We start from the raw sequence: 23,747 nt of genomic DNA, 5'->3' as shown, positions 1-23,747 counted from the left end.
GGACTCGATAGAAGACACAAGTTTCTCCCGGCACTGGTCGACGATTTCCCGAGAGAGAACTGCATGGCCCGTGTATATGGCATAGGGTTTTGTTGTGTATTCGAACAAATTGTTAGCGAAAGAGTTGTCAAGGCGACTGGGTTTTTCATTCTATAGTTCAATGCCAGAAATCAAGTTGCAACTGACTTTTGACCAGGACCGCTTGCTGGGAAGTGACCAAGATGACGTCGACTATTATTATAGTAAAAAAGGTGTTATTGCAATGGAAAAGATATGCTTTAAGTGGTTTGATGTTAATGAGAAAGGTGACATCGATTTGATTTGATTTATCCTCAGAGTCATAGATATAGTATTTGCTGTCCTTCCGTGTTTTTGATTGTAATCGTCAAATCAAATCATTAAGAACTCATACATTAAAAAAAAGTAGAGTGGACGCAGTAGGAGCGAAAGTAAGTGGTAGAGGAGCTTCTCCGTGAAACTCTATTATATTTTATTACTCTACTCTACCAATATTGTTTACATTGTTATAGTAAGGTTTGCACAGGATGCCGGCCAGATTATGGGTACCACAATGGTGTCTTTTTCTTCAGTTAAGACATAATGTGTAAGCATTATTGTGTTTCGGTCTGAAGGGCACCGTAGCTAGTGAAATTACTGGGCAAATGAGACAACATCTTATGTCTCAAGGAAACGAGCGCTATTGTAGTACCGCTCAGAATTTTTGTTTTTCAAGAATCCTGAGCGTCACTGCATTGTAAGGGGCAGGGTGTATCAATTACCATCAGCTGAAAGTCCTGCTCGTCTCGTCCCTTATTGTCACAATAAAAGTTAGTATTCTACTTTGCTACTAGAGTAAACGGTATACCGTTTACTCTACCCGTGTACTGCACGCTTATGAGACGTATTCAGCGCTCTAGCTGGAAATGTCAAAACAGTCACATCTCGATGACTTTACGATGTCAACGTCACTCGATGGATCGTACGAGATAAATCACTTTTACGATTTAGCTCACGCTATCCTCATGCCATCTCTCTCGCACCAGTCAAGATGCCATCGCCAATATAATTGCACCGCTATTTTTATCTGTAAAGCCGAGGCCACACCAAAACTGTTAGTATAAAATGTTATTACCTAGTGTTGCTCATATCCGTGGTACAACTGTTTATACTTAAACAATTTAATAAATGACTTAAATAATTAATTATTGAAGGTAAAAATCGTAACAGTTTGTACAAACAGTAGGTTTGTTCTTGAGCATGTTCCCTAACTAACTAAAAATAACTGTATCGCCGCATCATTGTGAGGTGCCTGTGTGTATACACCTTTACTCTGATTAATTCGCACGCCCGAGTCTATGTCTGTGTATGTTGCAGCTAAATCAGAAACTATATAGGCGCTTTTATAAAAGACAATAATTGTTTATTTACATATTATTTTTTGTATCACAAAGTTGTTAAATCCAGTAATACAAGATAGCCGACATTGCTAAGTTATATTATTCAACAAATTAGTAATTCTTTAACACTTTATAATGTAACATAAACTCATTTGAATAATAATTATGAATAAATTACGATGAGAATTATTTTATTATGATACTTCATCATTAATATGCTCATAATATTTTTTAGACTTAGATATTCTACAAGCTAAAGGCATATTCTCAAAATTTATTCGTTTAGAATTATTTTTGTTAAATAGAATTTTTAGATGTCATCTCATTGCTGAGCGTCTTTAGTGATGGTAATTGATATTTGACACAAATATCTAGAATTTCATAATAAATCCAAAACTTACCTACCTAGTGAAATTTATTAGGTTTATAATGCGTGACTACTAGAACATGTTTTTGATCTTAAACCATAACAATCTATTTCAGATTATACAATTGTACATTTTGATGTTTTTTCTTAGGTTTTTTTAAGATTGGTACATATTTATTGATTGAACTTTAATTAATCAGTTATATTCATCATAACTGGTAATTAATGAGTTACTATTAGGTGCTACTGAAGAAGTCAATTTTTGGTGCTACTGAAAACCAGCGCTACACTAGCGCCACGCTAGTGCAACTTATTACTGAGCTAGCTACATTTGATGAGATTCATTGCCTCAAAGTTACTATTTTTCTTCCATTTTTAGTAATGAATGTATTATTTGATTGGTTTTATTGTGTCTAAGACTTCATTATTGTTGTGCGATGGTTTGTAATCAAAAAGTTTTAATTCTATTGTATTCTTAATATATTGTTGTGGAATGTTAGCGGAGTATATACATTTAACGGAACTATTGAAATTTCATACTATTTAACCAAAGGTCATATTACTAAGTAGACGTCGCGGTCGTGCGTGCAAAGTTGCATGCAGCCAATCTTCCAAGCCAAATGTTCCTATGGACTCCTATGGTTATGGTTTGTAAAAGGCCTGAACTGAACTGTAATAAAGCCGTCATTACAGTTCAGTTCAGTCCTTTTTCACTGCGACCAATGTGATCTATTGTGATAGCCACTGCTACCTATAGCTCACTGCTAAGACTTATTCTTTTCATGAATCTTGTTATATCTTTTGCAGTGAGCTGACGTTTCTCAAAAGGTTGAATAATTAGACTTCCCAAAGAGATTCTACGTTTACGCATTAAAGGACCACATTCAGAGAGGATGTGCAGCGGGGTTTTATCGGCGCTATCTGAAATCTACAATCTCTGAGGCCTAGGATTGAGTGGTGTTTGTTTAATCTACAGTTCCCCAGATGGACTCCTAAGTGGCTGGACTTATTTCAGGTCATCAGTTCGATAGGATGACCATATTTTTTTTGACTAATTTAATTTAGACACTTTGAAGTATACCTTTCGCTCTACATTCCGCGGTAACGTGACATATCGCGAAACTGTCGATGTGTTGTGTTGTTATTTCCTTGTGTGCGTTGATAATACTTATGTGTATGTGTACATCGGCCGCGGGGAATTCCCCGGTGCAAATTGTTGTATCACCTTATTTTCAGCCTACCAAGAAACGCTCACGAGTCGCATTTAGGTAACATTACAGATTTCCCCCGTAGTGAGTCTATCGCTAACAAAAACTTTTACCAATTGTGTTTTAACAGAACATTAATTTCAATTATATCATTGTTAGAGTATAGTGAGTTAGAGACGAGAGTGAGTGTGAGACGAGTGCCAACTTTTCCTGAGGTCAACGTTTTATAAATAATGTAAGACTGATAGCATAATCATGTTAAGAAAAATGTAAATATATATATTATAACAATTGAAATAGTATGTTCTTTGAGTTTTTAACCCGATTAAGACGCGTGTTATTGTACCTGTGTTTTAACATCAGATCAGTTCCCCTAAAACGTAGTCTCTCGTAAAACGACGGGTTAACTAAATAATAATAAAAATGTAACTTTAACACAAAATCTAAACTAAAAACACAGTTACAATTACACGCGTTTTAATCCTTTAAAAGTATTATATTTTAAATAATCTTAATATATATAAATTACGTGACACGTTGTTTGTCCTCGATGGACTCCTAAACTAATGAACAGATTTTAATCGGGATTACTTCATGGAGTGCAGTTTGGTCTAACTTGAGAGATAGGATAGTTTTTATTTCGATTTTGGACCCATAATTATTTTTATTTCCAATATTTGTTTTATATGGACATATTTTCTATGAGAGAATTTACTGACGCACGGTTTGACAGTTCCGCTGTGAAACAATTTCATTATAACAACAGGGAGTTTATTTTACTAAATAATTCTTGATGTTTTGAAATATTATTGGTAAATTCCTATTAAACAGTATTTTTTTATTATCTACAGAACAACGTCTGTCGAGGCAGCTAGTAAAAATATATATTAATAACAAATAAGAAACTTAGAAATATAAAAGACTTTACATAACAAAATTACGTTTTATGCATTGCAATTTATACATATTATCTTCCTGTCGTTGTTCTATCGAGCAAAATACAATGCGTGGAGCGATAGTTACCAAGTGCTGTAACTATCGCTCCACGCATTGTGTGGTTGCTGTGATAAATCAGATAAAAATTTAAATCAAACCAATTAATTCTTTGTCGATAAATTAAAAGCAGCACTTTCACTTTTGCAAACATATTTTTGCTTGTTGCGTGGTTTTATGTGAATGAGTAATACAAATAATTTTATGACTCATATGATCTTAGTTACGTGATACTAATACAGTGGTACCACACGGCGCCTATTCCTACCATGAAGCAGTAATGTGTAAGCATCATTATGTTTAGGTCAGAAGGGCGCCGTAGCTAGTGAAATTACTGGGCAAATGAGATTTAACATCATGTCTCAAGGTGACAAGCGCAGTAATGCCGCTCAGAATTTTTGGGGTTTTTCAAGAATCCTGAGCGGCACTGCATTGTAATGGAGAGAGCGTATCAATTACCATCAGCTGAACGTCCTGCTCGTCTCGTCCCTTATTTTCAAAAAAAAGGAGAGGACCACCGACGAATGTTTTGATTTCTTTCTTGGAAAATGTTCACTTTCCATGTTTTCTTGCTATGCCAGAGGGAAAACAAGAACATTGTCAACCTTCTGGAGGAATTCTTCTACCCCAAAAATAAGTTCAATTGAATTAGCGAAAAGTTACGTGAAAGAGCATGAGTACATGGAAATTGTACTTCATCTATGCATACATCTATAATAATATTATAAGGAAAGATTTGATTATTTATTTGTTTGTTTGCATTGCAATAGGCTGCGATACTATTGAACCGATTTGAAAAGTTCTTTCACTGTTGGAAAGCTACACTATCCTCCGGTGACATAGGCATTATTATATTTAAAAAAATTAGGGATCCTTACTAAAACTCCAATAATGCAACCCAAGGTGTAAAAACTTATCTGTCTAAAATATTCTTTACTTCTCGTGCGCTGCGAAACGTATTGATGACAGAATAAAACTACGACTTTGCAGATCATATTATTAAAAAAATATTAGTATTATTTTTAATATCCTTTTATTAAGTAGGAGATTGATAGTCTTATGTAATTTAGATTAGTATACTTGAATTACAAGCTTTCTTAGTACTTTTGTTCATGTGGGCATAATAGCCGAAACACATGGTCGAATTTGGTCCGGCCGAGCTATTGCACGCGGTCCGGTACCGACCATTATCGATGGTATGTCGCATTGACGATCGTACAATATCTGTTAATAATGCGACTGCGATTACACAAATGTATTTTTTTATTAATCGTAATTATTCGTTGGGCAGGGACTTTTTGTATAAATTGTTGTAAAGGTCAACCAACTAAGGCTAGATCTCTAAAATTCTAAATACATGATATGATTTGGTCCTACCGGACCATCGGACGCGGTCTGGTAGCGGACGATATGCGATGGTATGTCACATTGTCCATGGCACAAAATTATTTTTATTACCATCCGGACCGTACCGAGTTCGACGTCGGACCAATTGGTGCGAGGTGTCCACCGAACTGACCGATAGTGCGGCAGTATAGGAAATTATAGGAAATTAATAAAAATAAATTATTTATAGTTGTTGATAAGGTATTATAAAACCATCATTTCTATTTGCAGAACACTTTATTTTACTATTTTATATTGTTTAGTACGAAATAAAAGAGATTGAGAAACGTTTATATGAACTTTTAAAACAAACGCATTATCGTGTAGCACGGAGCATTTGAGATCTAATATTGAAAATCTTAAAAGGACAAGAAACAAAGAAAACTTAAGAGAATCCAAGCAAAAGCACCCGGAAGGGGGCCTACTAATCAATATAATAGAGGCACTATAAGAAAAAATATATGTACTTATACATTTATGTAAGAATTCGTTCATTCTAAGCAAAAGTAGACCCTACTACACGAAAATTAAGTACAAATTTGTTCCGTCTAAGCAACACGAGCCTGCCCTAGTTATAAATAGATTTTCTCGAAAAAGAAACGTTACAGGGACTTTGGTGCAAGTTGTCGCACAGAGTACTAAAGTGATTCAGAGGTGTTCCTATTTATTTTTATTAAGCCTTTTAAGTTTTAATATTTTTTAGTGTTTTGTGTGATTTATAGTTATTTAACTTAGCTGTCTAGAAAGAGACTAGAGACAGAGATTAGTTTAGCATGCGTGACATGTTACGTCTTACACTCGCGATTTGTATGTCACTTTGTGTTATTGTGCATTGCTCAAAATAGAGGTTAACTGTCAACCTAATTTTTTTTCGACGTTTTCACAGCTGCGTCAGTCTATCTAGACGTATAAACGATCTAATTTATTTAAGTTCCTAAGACATCTTACAATAATAATAATCGAAACATCCATTATATCATTACACGTGGAGTTATCTCACTTGTTGAAATCTTTACTTTGCAATAACATGAAAACAATTAACAATTTACTACGACTAATTAATGGTGTTGATCTTATGTGTAAGTAATTTATTACATATGATCTGGTTTTGCCTGTAGTGTGTCTCTAATTAGACACTAAACAAAAATAAAACAAAGCTAGCAACAAATATGTAGTAAATATGTAAATTATAGCACCTAAGGCCTCATTTAAATGAGATCCTAAGTATCCTAAGGATAATTATTTAAACATTGCATAAAAATGTAATGTAGACAATATCACTTTTAATGTACAACTACCCACCAAAGTTACTAAAGTGCAAGTTAGGAAGGAGACAACAAATGCTTTTGGGTGTCAAAAAAATTTGGCAATTTTAGTAAACACGCTTTGGATTTAAACTTGTTTTAAAACCAGTTTTTGAAGTTTTATAAATAAGTCGTGGACGCTCAGAGGTCGAAAAACGTCCATAATTCATAAAATTTTTTGGTTTGAACTTTTTTGTTTGGTTTATACTTTATAATTTGGATTATATGTCAAAGACTGTACACTCTATACCTCTTATATAGTTTATACGCCTAGATAGAGTATTTTGCTGCTAGACAACCGATATAAACAGGCCAGGAATATTAGTTTAGTGTGCGTGACAAGCAACGTCTTATACTCGCTATTTGTGTGAAACTTTGTGTTAGTGTGCGTGCATTGGTCAAAATAGAGGTTAGTTCCAAACAAAATATTTTTCGACCTTTTCACAGCTGTTATAGTGTATCTAGACGTATAAATGATCTAAGATATGTGAGTCATTTAAGCATTGAAATTTATTTTTAATGATTGAATTTATTTAAAAAGAAGTATACATAAAAATAGACTTATACACTTCTTCCCTACATAAACAGTATTAAATTTCACGTTTACCGTTCGCGCAATTCTTTTAAAAGTTGTACAAAGTTTTCGCGTGACGTATTTATATATAGATACTGCTATCATTGGCCAACTTTATTTGAAGATAGACAAGAACATATTATATTACAGATATGTGGTGCTTGAGCTCAAAATTGTCGATGAATATCTAAAAGCGTGACCACATTGTACTGGCCATCTGGAAAATATAAAAAAACAACGTATAGTCCAAAAATCCTTCCGCATATGATATTTTAAAATCTTAATATTTTGTAATGAAATCACATATCAGCTCAATTTCCACTTTATTAACTTGCATTAATATGAATATTCGTTCGTAAAGAATCCGTGAAAGAAACCGCAGATATAAATACAGAGTAAAAAAAAATAAAACAACAACTCGAAAAAATTTTTACATACTGTAGCCTCTGAATGTAGATTAATCTTGCCCTAATTTCTCTGGACCACACTCTCACAGACGCAATTAAGGCTCGTGTACACGAGCTGGCGGGGTACAGCCCCCATCGGGGGGTGAAAAAAATGCGAAAGAAAAACGCGGAAAACGGAAACGATGACACGTGGCTGGATGCTGCCCGGGGTTTCCATGGCAACGGGGCTGCCTTCGGCCGTATTTATAATACGAGTTTGTTACTTAAATGATTCTATTAATATTGCCATTTTAGGATTCTGCGTGGGCCTTTTTACATTAAAAAACAAGGAATGCGGAATTGCTTGTAGCAACAATTTATTAATGTAATTAGATATTTTTCAACTTTAACTATTATATTTAAATTAAGATAAGCTATTATTTAATATTATATAAAATTCTCATGTCGCGGTGTTCGTTTCAATTTCCTCCGGAAGCGATTTTTATGAAATTTTAAAACTGATTAAGTATATAGTATGTTGTTTCGGTTTGAAGTCTCCTAAAAATTTGTTCAGGAGCTGTGTTGAGTGCAGGTATTTTTTTAATGGTATATGATCACTGCAGCCTAAATACTCTTATAACACCAGAGGAATCACAAGAGCGGTGGCGACCTTATAAAGGGGCGTATACACGTACTTATGAATACAAAAAAAAAAATTATAAACGATAAACAAAATTTTATGAACTGGCGTTCCGTACCAGTGCTCTAACCAACTGAGCTAACCATGCTTTTAAACATATATATTGTCAACTATGCCTTAAAATTAAAATTAGATTTTTTATTATATTTTTATCAATATTTGTTAATTACACTTGCATAAAATCAATGTTCTAATAAGCATTAATGTATTACAAGAGACTTGATCCTGCAGACAAACTGTTGAAACAGTTTTGCGGGACTATGTTAGCTTTTAAGTTTCTTTCTGTAAATGATTAATAATATAAATAAATAATAGTAACAACCGTTCAGTTGTTGAGAGCACTGGCACGGAATGCCAGATCTCGTGGGTTAGAGTCCCGCGTCGTTCATAAAATTTTGTTTTCTAAATTTTATTTGTGTATTAATCCTAGAAGTGAGGGTTATAACTTTAAAAACATAGAAAATTGTATTTATAAATTCTGAAGCAATTGTACCTACGTGACGGCAAGGATCGAACCGGGGTTCCATGGTTAGAGTCTACAATGCAAAGTAATAGCGAAATACTTTATATAATTTTAAATTTTTTGCTTTTAAATATAAGGTTTTAATATATCTTAAAAAACTTTTAAATAAGCATTCGTGACATCTCTCTTTATAAAATACCTCCTCAAATTAATGTTGAAAGTAATTAATAATTCAATACTGGTTAATATTACTACACCATAACAATTACTTATATAAACAGCATGGAGTTGCATTAAGTTAATGTTTTTAACATAATAAACTGCTATTATAGCTCGTATACTCTATACGTCATATTTCTTCATCTTAATTGTATAAGACGTTATATTATACAGTATAATTTTAGTTAATTAAATAAAATTTCAGTTATTAAGGGCTAAATTTCTTTCAATATTTGAAGGATCTATGTATATGTATTCTGTTAGAGAAAAGAAAAGCTTCCGGAAGCGAAAATCGTCCTTGAGCCTGCGTGGCAACGAGAAAAAATCTATAATAGGAAGGAGGGTGGCCTAGTTGGGAAAATACAGTGTACAGTCGCGAACATATCTATGTTTACACTTTGATTATTGTGTAATAAGATATATTAATTGTGAATCTGAACGCGACTGTACAAAAGTACCAACTATTTTATAATGATTTAATTGTATCAAGCTTTGCTCTACGCAAATTCATAATGTTATATATCGTACATAATGTATATGTCTAGTTAGAGACTCTTGCTGCTAGACAACCGATGAAAACAGGCCGAGTTTATTTTAGGGTGAGTGACAAGCTACAATACACTCGCGATTTGTATATCACTTTGTGTTAGTGTGCGTGTATTGCTCAATATAGAGGTTAACTGTCAAACTCAATTTTTTTCGACGTTCACACAGCAGCCACATCTAGATGTATAAATGATCGAAGTTTTATGTCATTTATGCCTACAACTAAAAATTAGACTTACAAAAACGTTAAAAACTTGTCCGAAGCAATACTCTGCCTATACGTCTATTAGGTAGAGTTTTCGTTCTTTTTTTTTTCAGACAGAAACTGTCCAATACTGGACAAATACTCATCGAACGTATTTCGGCGATCTTGACCAGATCATTGGTCCATCTTGGGCCTAACTTTATAAAACTTTCTTCAAGAGTTTGAAATAATGATCAAGTAACATATGCTTATACACTAACGGCAGTTCCCAATATACTATCTACATATACCTATAAATTACTACCTTCTACTGGCAGTAATTAGCTGTCAATAATCTGAAGCTGTCCTAATATACCCGATAATTCATTCTTATCGCCTTATATTGGGACGCGTGAATTGCAATTTACATACAAACTTCTATCGCTGGTAAGCTTTACGTCGTCCCATTGACAGACAGCGTGTACGGATAATGTGAGTTACCGTCGATAAATTTATTGGGACAGAAAAGTCAACGATAGTTACGATTTTTATCTCAAGATGGCCGCAACCGGAAATCGACTGAATATGGGGAACTGCCGTAAATGAAACAATAATCCGTTTTAATTTTGTAAGTATATAAATACTTACAAGATGTATAAACATCTGAACATAACTGTCATTTGTGACTAAAAAAAAAAGCTTCGAAATGATTATTATATTTCACGGCGGTCTAGCTTACTACTTTGTCTATGAATACTGCAATTATACAACTGGTTTAAAAAAAGAAGGTGTAGGTGTGTTTAACATAATTATTGTATATTATGCATAAATGTTTGTATGTGTGCCGCACTCAATTGTATTACCGTTATATGTGTGCTGTAAACATAGTAATATTGTAGGTGTGTACGAACACACACTGATAAAGATTATCTTAATTTTATATCTTAACAAGCATTATAGTATGAAGTAAAATATTGATAAGATATTCTTGAAATTTAAGGCAATTTTGATAAGCATTTGAAGATATAATTAATGTATATTAAAATGTGATTGATGAAATATTAGGACTTAGAATGATTTTTAAATGCTTAAATTATTTATATTAGTTACATTATATAGTAATAATACACTTTGCAGCCTATTTTATTTTATTTAACACATTAATATATTTGTCTAAATTTATAACAACAAATTCAGATGTTTTTCACTCGTCATATTAATTATGATTCTCGCTAAGCCAATGGGTTAGAGGTTTTTGCATAATATTCTAAATCTAAATCTATTCAGTAGTTCTTCATATTTCCCGAAGAGATAAACATACTTACAATCATCATTTTTATTCTCATTTTACAGTGTTATTACGTTGCAACAATTTTATTATTTACAAAGATTTTACAGTTCTTAGTTATTAAAGGTTTAGTTGATAAACTGGTTAAGACTGGTTTTTGCATTGTCGACTCATTTAACAGGGCAAAGTTATAATGATTTTAGTTATATTTATAGCTTTAACAAATAGTCGGATTTGGTACGACAGGACCATCGGACGGTCTGGTGGGCGCCTCGCACCAATTAGTTCGGCCTCGTGATTGGTACCGTCCGGACGGTAATAATACCAGTGGGAGGCTCCTTTGCACCGGATGCCGGCTAGATATCTTATGGGTACCACAAGGGCGCTTGATTCTGCCTTGAAGCAGTAATGTGTAAGCATTACTGTGTTTCGGTCTGAAGGACGCCGTAGCTAGTGAAATTACTGGACAGATCAGCTGAACGCCCTGCTCGTCTCGTCCCTTATTTTCATAAAAAAATAATAATAATTGATAATGGTTCACCCGAACCAAATTTATGATTTAAAAAAAAATATCAGCTAGTTATTATGATTATGATTTAATTTAGTCGATATTTACTTATTATAAGTAAAACCTACATAATAAAAATCTTTAATAAAATATAACATGTGAAAACTCTTTTTTCATCTAAATACTCAAGAAGAATCCATACCATTAGCTCGCAAATGAGAAAAGCCAACCAGCTTACTTGGTTTATTTGAATTGATAAATCTAACATATCAGTCAAGGCTAAAAGACTATAACTATTTTATGAGAACGATTAGATTTATACTTTAACGCTGTTAATATAAATCTCATTATTGTTCCAGCTATGTGTGAACCAAGCAAGGACGCAAGCGACCAAGGCTAAGGTTAACAAAAACGTCATGGATTTGAGAATTATCTGCACACCAATTGTAAAAAACCTGATCGGAAATCAGAATTGTAATTATTTATATCGAATTCTATGTAGAGAAGTTTAGCATTTAGCGATAGCTACTACCAGTGGGAGGCTCCTTTGCACAGTTTGCCGGCTAGATTTCGTCCATGAAGTAGTAATTTGTAAGCATTAGTGTGTTTCGGTCAGGGCGACGTAGCTAGTGAAATTACTGGGCAAATGGGACTTAACATCTTATGTCTCATGGTGACGAGTGCAGTAATTGTAGAGCCGCTCAGAATTTTTGGAGTTTTTCAAGAATCCTGAGCGGCACTGCATTGTAATGTGCAAAGCGTATCAATTACCATCAGCTGAACTTCCTGCTCGTCTTGTCCCTTATTTTCATGAAAAAGCCTCAGACCTATGCGATCTATTTACAAGATTTCATTTTTACCACCAAGCCTTGCCCAGATTTTTAAGAATGTACAAAACTTTAACAAAAATAAACTTATAGGACGTCTGAATTGAACCGGGGTCTTCTGCTTTCGGAACACCCAATGTCCCATCTGAGCTATTACTGAATTGCAAATAGTGGCGAAATTTACCGTTGTATACATTAGAATAACATTTCTTATTAGCAGTTTCTCATTAAAACACAGATAAAACTACCTTTTTTAAATTAAAACGTAGCTAGATCGGTAGTATATACTAAATTTCATTGAAATCGTTGGAGTCGTTTCCTAAATTCAGATTATATATATCATATAAAAGCCGTTCGTAAACGCCCTGCTGGGTGAATTTTAAAAAGAAATAAATTATTTTTTATTCATCGTTTGTAATAACAAATACAATAAAAAAATAAGTACCATCTCGGATAAATTTCGCATCGAATGGTGGTAGGTTCATGTCGATACGATCAGTGGTTTAGGTGTGAAAGAGCCTCAAACAATGACCATTATTACTATATATATATATATATATATATATATGTACAAGAATTGCTCGTTTAAAGATATAAGATCAACACTGTGTTATCTTTTGTAACTATTTATAATCTGTGTGATAGAGTAAGTAAACATGTCGCAATTGACACTGACACTGAAATGTCTCATATCTATAACAGACCCACTTAGATTAAGGACTGGTCGCCGCTGTACTACAACTAGATACCGCAGCCGTAGTCGCAAATTGCGGCAGCTAAATACTACGCCCAAAAGTGAGCCATTGCCTTCTGAGCGAGCATGCTTTTTCATCAGGCCCACAGTTAGCGACCACGTCTGCGTACCGTAAGTCAACACTGGCAACACACACTGGTTGAAAACCTTCGTCTTCAGACACTGTGGTATTTGGGACGAGAAGATCTTTCAGAGCTTCCCGAACGCTGCCCATCCGAGTTGGATTCGACGAGGGACCTCTATCGCGAAATTGGTCCTGTCTATTCCAGAGTACAATTCCCAATTTTTATTGGAGTAGGTGCGACATGGACATTTGACATGATCTTCGTCTTGTCCATGTTCATTTTGAGACCTACTCTTTGGGTTTATATTGAGGCCATCGAGCACGGTATGGTATTTATTTTATTAAACATGAATAACCACCACTAATGACAAACATTATTGTAAAAACTCGACTCGTAAAAACGTATTAATATAGAGTGTACAGAGCACTCTACGTGTTTGTCTATCAACTCAATGTAGCATCGTGTGTGACTTTATCTGTATCAATAAAACTGTGACAAGGTCGCCGGTACTTTACATATAAAATACTTGGAATCAAAAGTACACAGAGACCATTCCTAGTAATAGTGAGTGCAAATGTTATGTACATATTTTATGGAGGAGGAACTTGAGACATCACCGAAAATACTGCTTCACTAATACGAAATAAACAAAGATATACACTAGAATGGTCTTTCTTGCGACGGCATCATGTGCCACATTGTCTTCTTCGCGCCAATATGTGCGAAGGGAACGATGACTGATACTTGCGTCAATTCCTGAATGGACACTGCTTGTGTTGCCAGGTAGAGATGGTAAAGTTAAGAAATATAACAGTAATCACGACCATCATGTTCAAGTAGCAAACATCATTACACAAACAATGATTTCAAGATCTAAAAGGTTGATGCATTCAATATATGATAATTTATATTTATACAGTTCATTCTTTAATGCTTTTTATTCAAACCAATTTAGAAAATGTTACAGTCATTGTAAAATACATAAAGAGTGGCTCCGAACGGCAACTACTGATACGACGTAACTTCAAGCGTATAGCATACTCTCAACTTAAAGGCCAGCATAACATCTATTGACCCCTGGTGTTGCTGATGTCCATGGGCAGTTGCCTTACCACTCCTCATCGCGTGAGCATCTCGTGCCCAGAGAGAAAAATATGACTATATATCTTTTAACACCAAGCGAAATAACAGCCTACCTACCTTTTAAGTGAATGTACGCACTTTAGAGAACCTATGTCGTATCAATCAGGAAATACCTCATCACGAAGCTTGTTCCACACTCTGGTTGTACGTGGAAGATATTTACTTGACATCCGTATTGTGGAAGAACGTTACACATCCAAATCACCAGTTCACTATCTGCTAACTGACTACTACTGAACCGACCGAAATAGTACTTATACCATAAGAGTTTTTTATGAAAATAAGGGACGAGATGTGCAGGACGTTCAGATGATGGTAATTGATACGACCTGCTTTGTCACCTTGAGACATAAGATGTTAAGTCTCATTTGCCAAGTAATTTCACTAGCTACGGCGCCCTTCAGACTGAAACACATTCTTACACGTTACTGCTTCACGGAAGAAATAGGCGAGATGCAGCGTGTTTCGAAAAAGGTTACTTAACCAGAACCTATATATTTTTGTCTTTGAAATACCTTTATATTCGCAATGCAACTAATTCAGTCAATGACATTTCATTACATATGACAATTGATACAATGAGCAGGCGCAGGCAACACTTGTTCTAAGTAGATGGGGTAATAAGAGGTGTCGAAATATTACATAATTTTTACAATAATGTATTACTTCATATGTATAATATTGTCTTTGAATAACGCGAGAGTTACACATATAAAAAAAAGACTTTTTAAATGATTAATACGCTTGTAATTGTTAATTCTAAGTAACTGTAAGTTAGATTTTTATTATTATTTTACTTAACCCAACGCTTCTGTTTGGACTGCGGTTAAAATGAGTCAAGATTGTTATAAGTTCATAACGACACTTTAGTATTGAAAAGTAGTCAACTTAAAGACATTCAATGAATGAATTGAATTAACTTTTTCACTTTAAACTGTTGGAGATTTCAAGATTATCTTTCTGTTCAAGAACACATCCAGTATAACGCAATAATTGAATGTAATTAGTAAGAATCAATTAAAAATTAATTAATTCCTAATGTTCGAGGAATCGCTTCGTGAACGATTGTTAGCGAATAATTTTATTGTGCCTCACTAAGGTCGCATCTGACAAGGTTGTATTGACGACAAAAACATTGATTCATACTTTTTACGTGGCTGTAATGTTAAATATAATTTATAGTTTGAATGTCATGATGTACATGTTTCGATTCTATGCAGTTCGAAATATAAACTAACAAATTTAAATAAAAAAAAAAAATTACAAAGGATGAAAACGCATGTAATTGTTATTGCATTATTATATTTTACTAGTGGACCCAACAGACGTTTTCCTGTACACACGTTTTAAATTTGAAAAATCGGTCCAGCCGTTAGGAGGTGTTCACTAACATACACATTAGCAGGAGAATTATATTATATGGACGAAATTGATTATCTAAACCAATCTCAAATTCACTGAAACAAACAAAAAATTTCATCAAAATCGGTCCAGCCGTCTAGGAGGAGTTCAGTGACATACACACGCACATAAGAAATATATATATATATAAAGATACACAAAAACTACACGTTTTCAGGAGGTATCCCCCTGAAAACATGCTCTAAGAAGGAAAGTGCTCGAAAAGGTACAAACGTCGGGTTTAGTAAAATAATAATAAAAAGGCTTCTTTTACGCAAAAGTATAATGTAAAAATACAGTTACAAAAGCAAGCGTTTTAATCTTTGAAAACTATTTTATTGAAATGTGTAAACTAATCCTTTAAATGTAGAATACCTAGCTGATACTCGCGACTGAGCACCAGGTGCTTATAAAAATCTTTGTCTCTTAAAACTATAATTACTTTATATTAAATGTAGATACCGCAATATTTTTTTAGATAAACGGAAGTGTCTTACTTAAGAGACCTAATTGAAATCTCCCGAGTAGATTTTAAATGAAACAAAAAAAAAACAGCTGTTAATCTCTATTTATAGCAACGCACGCACACTAAAACAAAGTTACATACGTATCACGAGTGTAAGACGTAGCTTGTTATCCACACTAAAGTAATAAACCTGGCCGGTTGTCATAAGTTGCCAAGCGGACCCGACAGACGTTGTCCTGTATACACGTCTTAATTTTGAAAAATCGGTGCAGCCGTTAGGAGGAGCTCACTGACACACGTACACGTGGGCAGGATATTTAAATATGGACAGAATTGAGAATCTAAGCCATTCTCAAATTCACTGGAACACACAAAAAAAATCACCAAAATCGGTCCTGCCGCTTAGGAGGTACTTCATTTGTGAATCTAAACCATCCTCGAATCTACTTGAACACACCTAAAAAAAATTCATTCAAATCGGTCTAGCCGTTGAGGAGGAGTTCACTGTCAACACACGTACAGAAGAATTATATACATAAAGATATAGGGGCTGAGCGTAATACTGACGTTACATTCAAGTAGTGAATCTTCTTTAAGTTAAGTATATACTATATACTTAAGTTATACATGGGTATAATTCTAACATCAAGTTATGTTTATGATCATCCATGAGTATAAAAATGATAATTCAAATCTAATCAAAGTTATTTATTCATCTAGTAGATTCAAGAAAAAAAAACACTTTTTGCATGTGAAAGTTATGCATTTCACCATCTACCACAAATTCGGATAAGTTGAAATTTAATGAGAGAGAAGTGGAAATAAATACTCCTTTAAATGAATGTTTACAGCTTCACCATGTTGTTAATAGCTTAAATACAATCTACAATACAAATACTCAAAGAGTAAGTAAAAAAATAACAATGCAATAATTTAATTTTAATTTAATTTAAGTATAATATGTTTTGAGATCGCCAAATAAAACCACTGTGAGATCCTGTACTAAGCTAACGTTTACAGACTAATTAAACAAGTTTTATGTCTCACATTAAACAGATCAATTTCAGACCTCTTATTTTTAATGTTGGTTTAAAAATAGTTCAAGGACTAGTACATTACTAGCCTTTCATCAATCGTACTAGGCAATGATTGCTTGTTTGACAGGATTTAAAGGTTTAAAATATCATGCAATTAGACATTCAAGTGTCAAATCTTAATATGTATAAATTGCGTGACACGTTGTTTGTCCGCGATGGACTCCTAAACTAATGAACGGTTTTTAATGGGGATTACTTCATGGAGTGCAGTGCAGTGGTCCAACTTGAGAGATAGGATACTTTTTATTTTGATTTGGGACCCATTTATTTTTATTTCCAGTATTTGTTTTGTATGGACATATTTTTTGTGAGAGAATTTATTGACGCACGGTTTGACAGTTCTGCTGTGAAACAATTTCATTATAACAACAAGGAGCATACGTTACGAAATAATTCTTGATGTGATGAAAAATTATTGACAAATACATAAAAAATAGTATTTTATTTATTATGTACAGGACAACGTCTGTCGGGTCAGCTGGTCCATATATATATAATGAAAATGGTCTATCGGTATCGATATAAAACTACCACCATTCGATACGAAATTTATCCAAGATGGTTTACGGCTACATCCTTTTCGAATTTTAACGTACCTTCATTAATTTATTTCCATTTAAAATTCGCCTACGTAAATATATCAATATAAGCCCACTAAAAACAAGATCCTGTAAAGATCACGAAACGTCAGATTATTAAATAATAATAATGAAATGTTCCTTTTACACAACACCCTATTTTTAAAAATACAGTCACATCTGCATGCGTTTCAATCCCTTAAAAAGTATTTAAATAAAGTCCGTTATAGTATAGAAAATGTATTATCCCCAAAGATTATTTTGTGTTCTTATATGATCTACTTTTTCCGAGTTTATGGTGCATGTTTTTTTAATTACGATTCAAATACTTTATGTTACAAAACTTAATTATGAATAATAATTATGTGAAACTAATTGTTATTTATATAATATATATATATATATTGAAAATACCAATAAATACTACAAAGTTATTGTTTCTTTTAAATATATTATGTACTTACCTTTTCCTTTTTTTTAGGAAAATAAAGGTTGAGAGCAGGACGTTCAGCTGATGGTAATTGATACACCATGCACATTACAACACAGTGCCGCTCAGGATTTTTAGAAAAACCCAAAAATTCTGAGCGGCACTACAGTTGCGCTTGCACCTTGAGACATAAGATGTTAAGTCTCATTTTCCCAGTAATTTCACTAGCTAAGGCGACCTTCAGACCGAAACACAGTAATGCGTACACATTACTGCTTCACGGCACAAATAAACGCCGTTTTGGAACCCATAATCTAGCCGACATGAGTAGGACCTCCCACTGATAATCCTATCTTACAACAAAATTTCTAATAGAATTTACTGGACAAATAAGTTTATGATAAAATTCGCTCAAACACTGTTAGCAATTGAAAACGCTTCAGCTAAATTTGGTATATCATTAACATTTTATTCACTACTTATAACTAATGTTAAAACTAAACTACAATTGTACGAGTTTGCGTTTTAAAAGTATTTTATTTAAATGACACTCGCATTGCTCAAAGAATATATATAGAAATATGTTTTCTGGTTAATTAAATAAAATAATAGTTTATGTGTATTTGTCCAATAGTATTTCTATTTGTTCGCTGATAACAAAATACGACTGAACTCATGCAACGTGTGTTAGAGCCTTTAACACGTATTAGTGATTAGTAGAAATGAATCTTAAATACTCTTCTAGATTTATGCGACACTTATTAACATTTCAATTGTTTGCACAACATACTGTAAAACATATTTCTGAGTTACAAGCTCTGATTATTAGATGAATATCAAGATAGCCTACCAATAAAAATACGTTATTAATAAGCTAACTAAGGCTAACTCATGTAACACTCAACAGAGGGTGAGTTAACGTAAACTTAAATTTCATTTTTATAGTCATTTGACAGCTGAAATAATGATTAGCTTATGCTAAGACAGCCCAATACAAAAGTCAAGTTTGCAGTTTTTCACCCCAAGTTGGCAAAACTTGTAACCAAAAGCTAAACCTAACCAGGGTTTGTTAATTATTCTCGATACAAAATTTGTTCTTGAGATTTATCAATTAAATATAAGTACTATTAGTATAGCTGCGGATACTTTTTAAGTCAATATTTAGTATTTAGTATCTACATAAAGTCAATATTTTCGTAGTACATAATATTTATGTACTACTTAGAGGACGCGAAAAACCCAACTCGGTAGAGTTTTTCTTTCTGTTTGTATTTCTCTTCAGACTTGCAAAGTCAAGAGTAATAATTATATATAGCCTTCCTTATGCAGCCTACAATCGTAATATACAAATAATTATTCAAATCCGACTGTCAGTTCCAGATAAAATCGAGTTTAAACACACGACGAAATTGTCAATAGGACTGCAGAATTTAAATTTCGCAAATATGTTAATACTAGCTAACCCGTCAGACGCTGTTCTGTCAATAGAAAAAAATGAGGTAAGTATTCGGGAATAATGTCGTCTAAAGCCATTGAAAATTGGTAATAACGTATTTCTCAATGATTTTATGATTACGTATTGTACTAATAAAATGATAAGGATTAAAATAATATTAACTTTTACATTACCGCTTTATAATTTTTTAAAGTATTAAAATTGATATAATGCCTACTCTTATGAGATAGACAAATGCTATTACTACATAAGATACACAATTCCACCATACATAATTATGTTATATCTCAAAGGGATTAGACAGCGTTTTCGTCGAAAGCCCGCCGACGGCTTATTTTTTGCCGACACCTCCAACAAATATCGTTAATGTATTATAAATCTGTATTTAGAAACTTAACAAATTATATACTTAAACCTTCCTGAACAACCATGCTATCCATTGGTCAAAAATGCATGAAAATCGGTGCAGTAGTTTTAGAGTTTAACGCGAACAGAGAGACAGACAGACGCGGCGGAGGAATTTTTTATATATAATAGGTATGTAGTGATTGTTTTTGCATTGTTAAGAAATATTTAAGAAAGTATATTATTACAATTTATGTTATCATCGTATTTATAAAGTTCGATATTTGAGTGAAACATAATAAAGAATAATTATTACCTACATACAAACAGACAAATTTATCAAATTGAATTTTCAACATATTACATTCATAATAAAAACAATTCTTGCATTATTAGCATCATATCCAAAAACTGATTTTAAAGTCTTATGGTAAGTAAAATATAAAAACGAATAATTTTGGTTCTTTCTTCATTTCCCCGTCAGAAATCTAATGCGAGGCTTCGGAGAGAATTTTAAACAAATATCATCACGGACATGTCCATTATCATCAACCGTGACGCGAAACCATAAGATATTCCCCTACCAAAAATCGCTCAACGTCGTAATAGAAGTTTTCACTTCAAAAACCTTATACCTAAGTAGATATTATTTATGAATGACTAGCTGACCCGGCAAACGTTGTTTTGCCATATAAATTATTTTAAGAGCTAGGCCATTTCTTGGATATTGCAACATTACTTTATTTTTCTAAAATAAACGTAGCCTAAGTTACTCCTTATTACATCAGCTACCGGCCAATAAAAGTCCAGTCAAAATCGGTCCAGCTATTTCAGAGATTAGCCGGAACAAACAGATAGACAGACAGACAGAAAGAAATAGCAAAAAAAATATTTTGGTGTATGTACCGCATATATATTCATAATATGCATGTAGTAAAAAACGGATATTTCAATATTACAAACAGACACTACAATTTTATTTGTATGTATAGATAATTCACACAATATTTTTATTAATTATAGCTTATATTTTATTCTGGTGTGTAAGCTATATTATTGTAAAGTTTCATCAAAATCCAGTCAGAAGTGTTTGCGTTAAAGAAGTTCAAACATACATCCAGACATACAAACTTTCACATTTATAATAATAGTAGGATTCGTTCCGGACCATAAACTCAGGCTGAGATTTATACAGCGTACTAAGACTTTGCTCAGAGTTTACTTACGTAAAACATAGGTCAGTGTAAGTTTCACAGCTGACTAAAAAAATACCAAATTTTCTCTGTAAGAGACAGTTCAATAATCTAAATTTAAAAAAAACTATCAAAAGACTATCAAAAGACTTTTCAATCATATAACCCATATTGTCATTTCTTTTTTCCATTTCAAAGGTAGCTTTCAGAATTATTGGCTAATTAATATTTATTTACGTGAAAAAACGTTGCATAATTAATTTTTATATTAACAGTATAAAAGGTATTATTTTTTATGTTACAATGCTGCCCATATCCTATGAAACTTTGAGTATTTTTAATTTATTTGGAGAAAAAACAGAACAATTACCAAAAATCGACAGTTTAATTAACTATCGATTAATTAAAAAGAATATTAAAAATAAAAAGATTAATATTACAGAATTTATAAAAAGAGTATATCATGATATTATCGCAGCACATAAAACAGAAGAAGTATGTTAATTATTACAGTCAAGTTATAAAAAAATATATTAAACTCACCTAAATTTCCCTTGTGAGTAATCCTCCCATTTTATAATTGACGGACAGTATCTTTCATCGAACAATAAGTTTCTAAGGAACTCTGGGACGGACACACTTTTTGGTCGCTTTATGGGTCTCCTACCGCTTCCTTTAGGTCTGCCTGGAGGTCGCTTGAACAACTTCCTCTTCTCATCCTCATCACTGGATTTACTGCCATCACTCACGTATGAAAACTCCGGCGAGGCTGCCTCAGGTGGACCAAAAGCATCTTCAGTGTCATCACTCGAATCAACTTGAAATAAATTAATAATGTTCGGCTTGGTTTCTGAATGTGTATTCCACCTGTTTTTATTATTATCTAAAGAGTCCAAGTCTAAAAAATCGGACTCTTCCGCGTATCTGAAAACTGTCGTTTGCCGGTGAATTTCATCATTAAGTCGACACTGCAACTTTTCGAAAACAGTGTCAGCAATCTTCATTGATAAATAATGGTCCATGGTTTGTAGTCTCATTCTGTCTAGAAAGTCCTCTCGCCGTAGATTTCGGAGATCGATTCCCGGAATCCTGAAATTATAGTACGGGATATCGTATTCGAAGAATCCATGAGAAACAGCACAATCGGAGAGCCAGGAGATTGTATCATCCGCATTCCATTCGACAACGGTCTTGTATTTCCAACTGTCGTTGTAGTAATCTCTGGAATTGACGAGGTTGTGGTAAACGTTTGCAGTTGCTTCCACTTCAGGTTCGGCGAGAACATCGTAAGTGTTGTAGTAGCTTCCATAGGTGTAGGTGATGTGGTTCTTTTTGAAGACTTGGAAATCGTCGAGGCGCGCGGGCGCCGGCGAGTTTGGCAGTTGGTAGAACTCGCTAATGTTTGCGTCGTACGGGCGCGCGTAATCGATCATGGCGACAGGCGACGTCCGTCAGTGCTGGCGGTTCGCGAGAGAATGAGCGGCGGGTGTGATGCGAACGATATTCATACTGCGATATCTGCAGCCCGTTTATTTACATCATTACTCGTTTCGTGTAGTGCGTAGTGAACAGGCACGGTAGCTCGCTTGTTTTTGTTTACCAATCCGATGTAGAGCGCTTGGAAGGTGCTTCCATTATGAATAAATGAATAAGGTACTATGTACGATGATAAAAATGAATATCGTATTTGTTTTGACACATTATTATGTAATGGACACGTGATGAATAGTGATCAGTTTCTCGCCGGAGAGATTTGTTTACTGTGTCAATATTTTATTATTGAAATAGTATTTTTTTATTATTAGGGTATTCATCAGTGGGAGGCTTATTTGCGAGGATGCCAGCTATGTAATGTGTACCACAACGGCGCCTTTTTCTGTCGTGATGCACTAATATAATGCTATTGGTTACGAGCGCAATTATTGTAGAGCCGCTCAGAAGTTTTGAGTTTTACAGGAATCCTGAGCGGTACATCATTGAAATGGGCAGGGCGTATAAATTACCATCACGTGAACTGCACCTCCCTCTAAAAAATATTACTTTTTTCTAGGTATATTTAGAAATTCGTTATAACTTATATTAGAACATCCCTACTAGGTATTCGGATCATGAATAAGTTACTTCGAGTAGTACTTGTTAAATGTTTTGTTTTAAGGCACCAAGTAGGGTTGTAATCTTTTTCTAAAAGAAAAAGATTATAATATTATGTCGCATTCTAGTCGGGAAAAATAAAGCGTTTTTTTTAATATAAAAGGGGGCAATAGACATCCAGCTATTAAGTTAGGAATATGGTCTGATTTTACAGGTGCCCAATAGTATCGGTTCGTAAAAACTCCAGCCGTTAATTGATTCCACAAAATGGCCGTGCGACCCAAGAACATTCTACATATAATACAGGTTAATAAGATAGTTATATAACATATAAAAGGGGGCAATAGACATCCGGCTATTAAGTTAGGAATATGGTCT

General features: G+C 33.7%; 1 protein-coding gene across 1 annotated transcript in view; it reads right to left on the bottom strand.

The window, feature by feature from the left end:
- Positions 1-22,781, bottom strand: part of LOC126978783 (ETS-related transcription factor Elf-4-like) — a 39,040-nt gene extending 16,259 nt beyond the window's left edge. Inside the window, exon 1 of the mRNA XM_050827853.1 lies at positions 21,822-22,781. Coding sequence (XP_050683810.1) covers positions 21,822-22,711 — 890 coding nt within the window. The 5' untranslated portion in view covers positions 22,712-22,781. The remainder of the gene's footprint in view (positions 1-21,821) is intronic.
- Positions 22,782-23,747: the final 966 nt, after the last annotated feature.

Source organism: Leptidea sinapis, chromosome Z (assembly GCF_905404315.1).
Source record: "Leptidea sinapis chromosome Z, ilLepSina1.1, whole genome shotgun sequence".
NCBI lineage: Eukaryota > Metazoa > Arthropoda > Insecta > Lepidoptera > Pieridae > Leptidea > Leptidea sinapis.
This window is presented reverse-complemented; position numbering and strand designations above follow the sequence as displayed.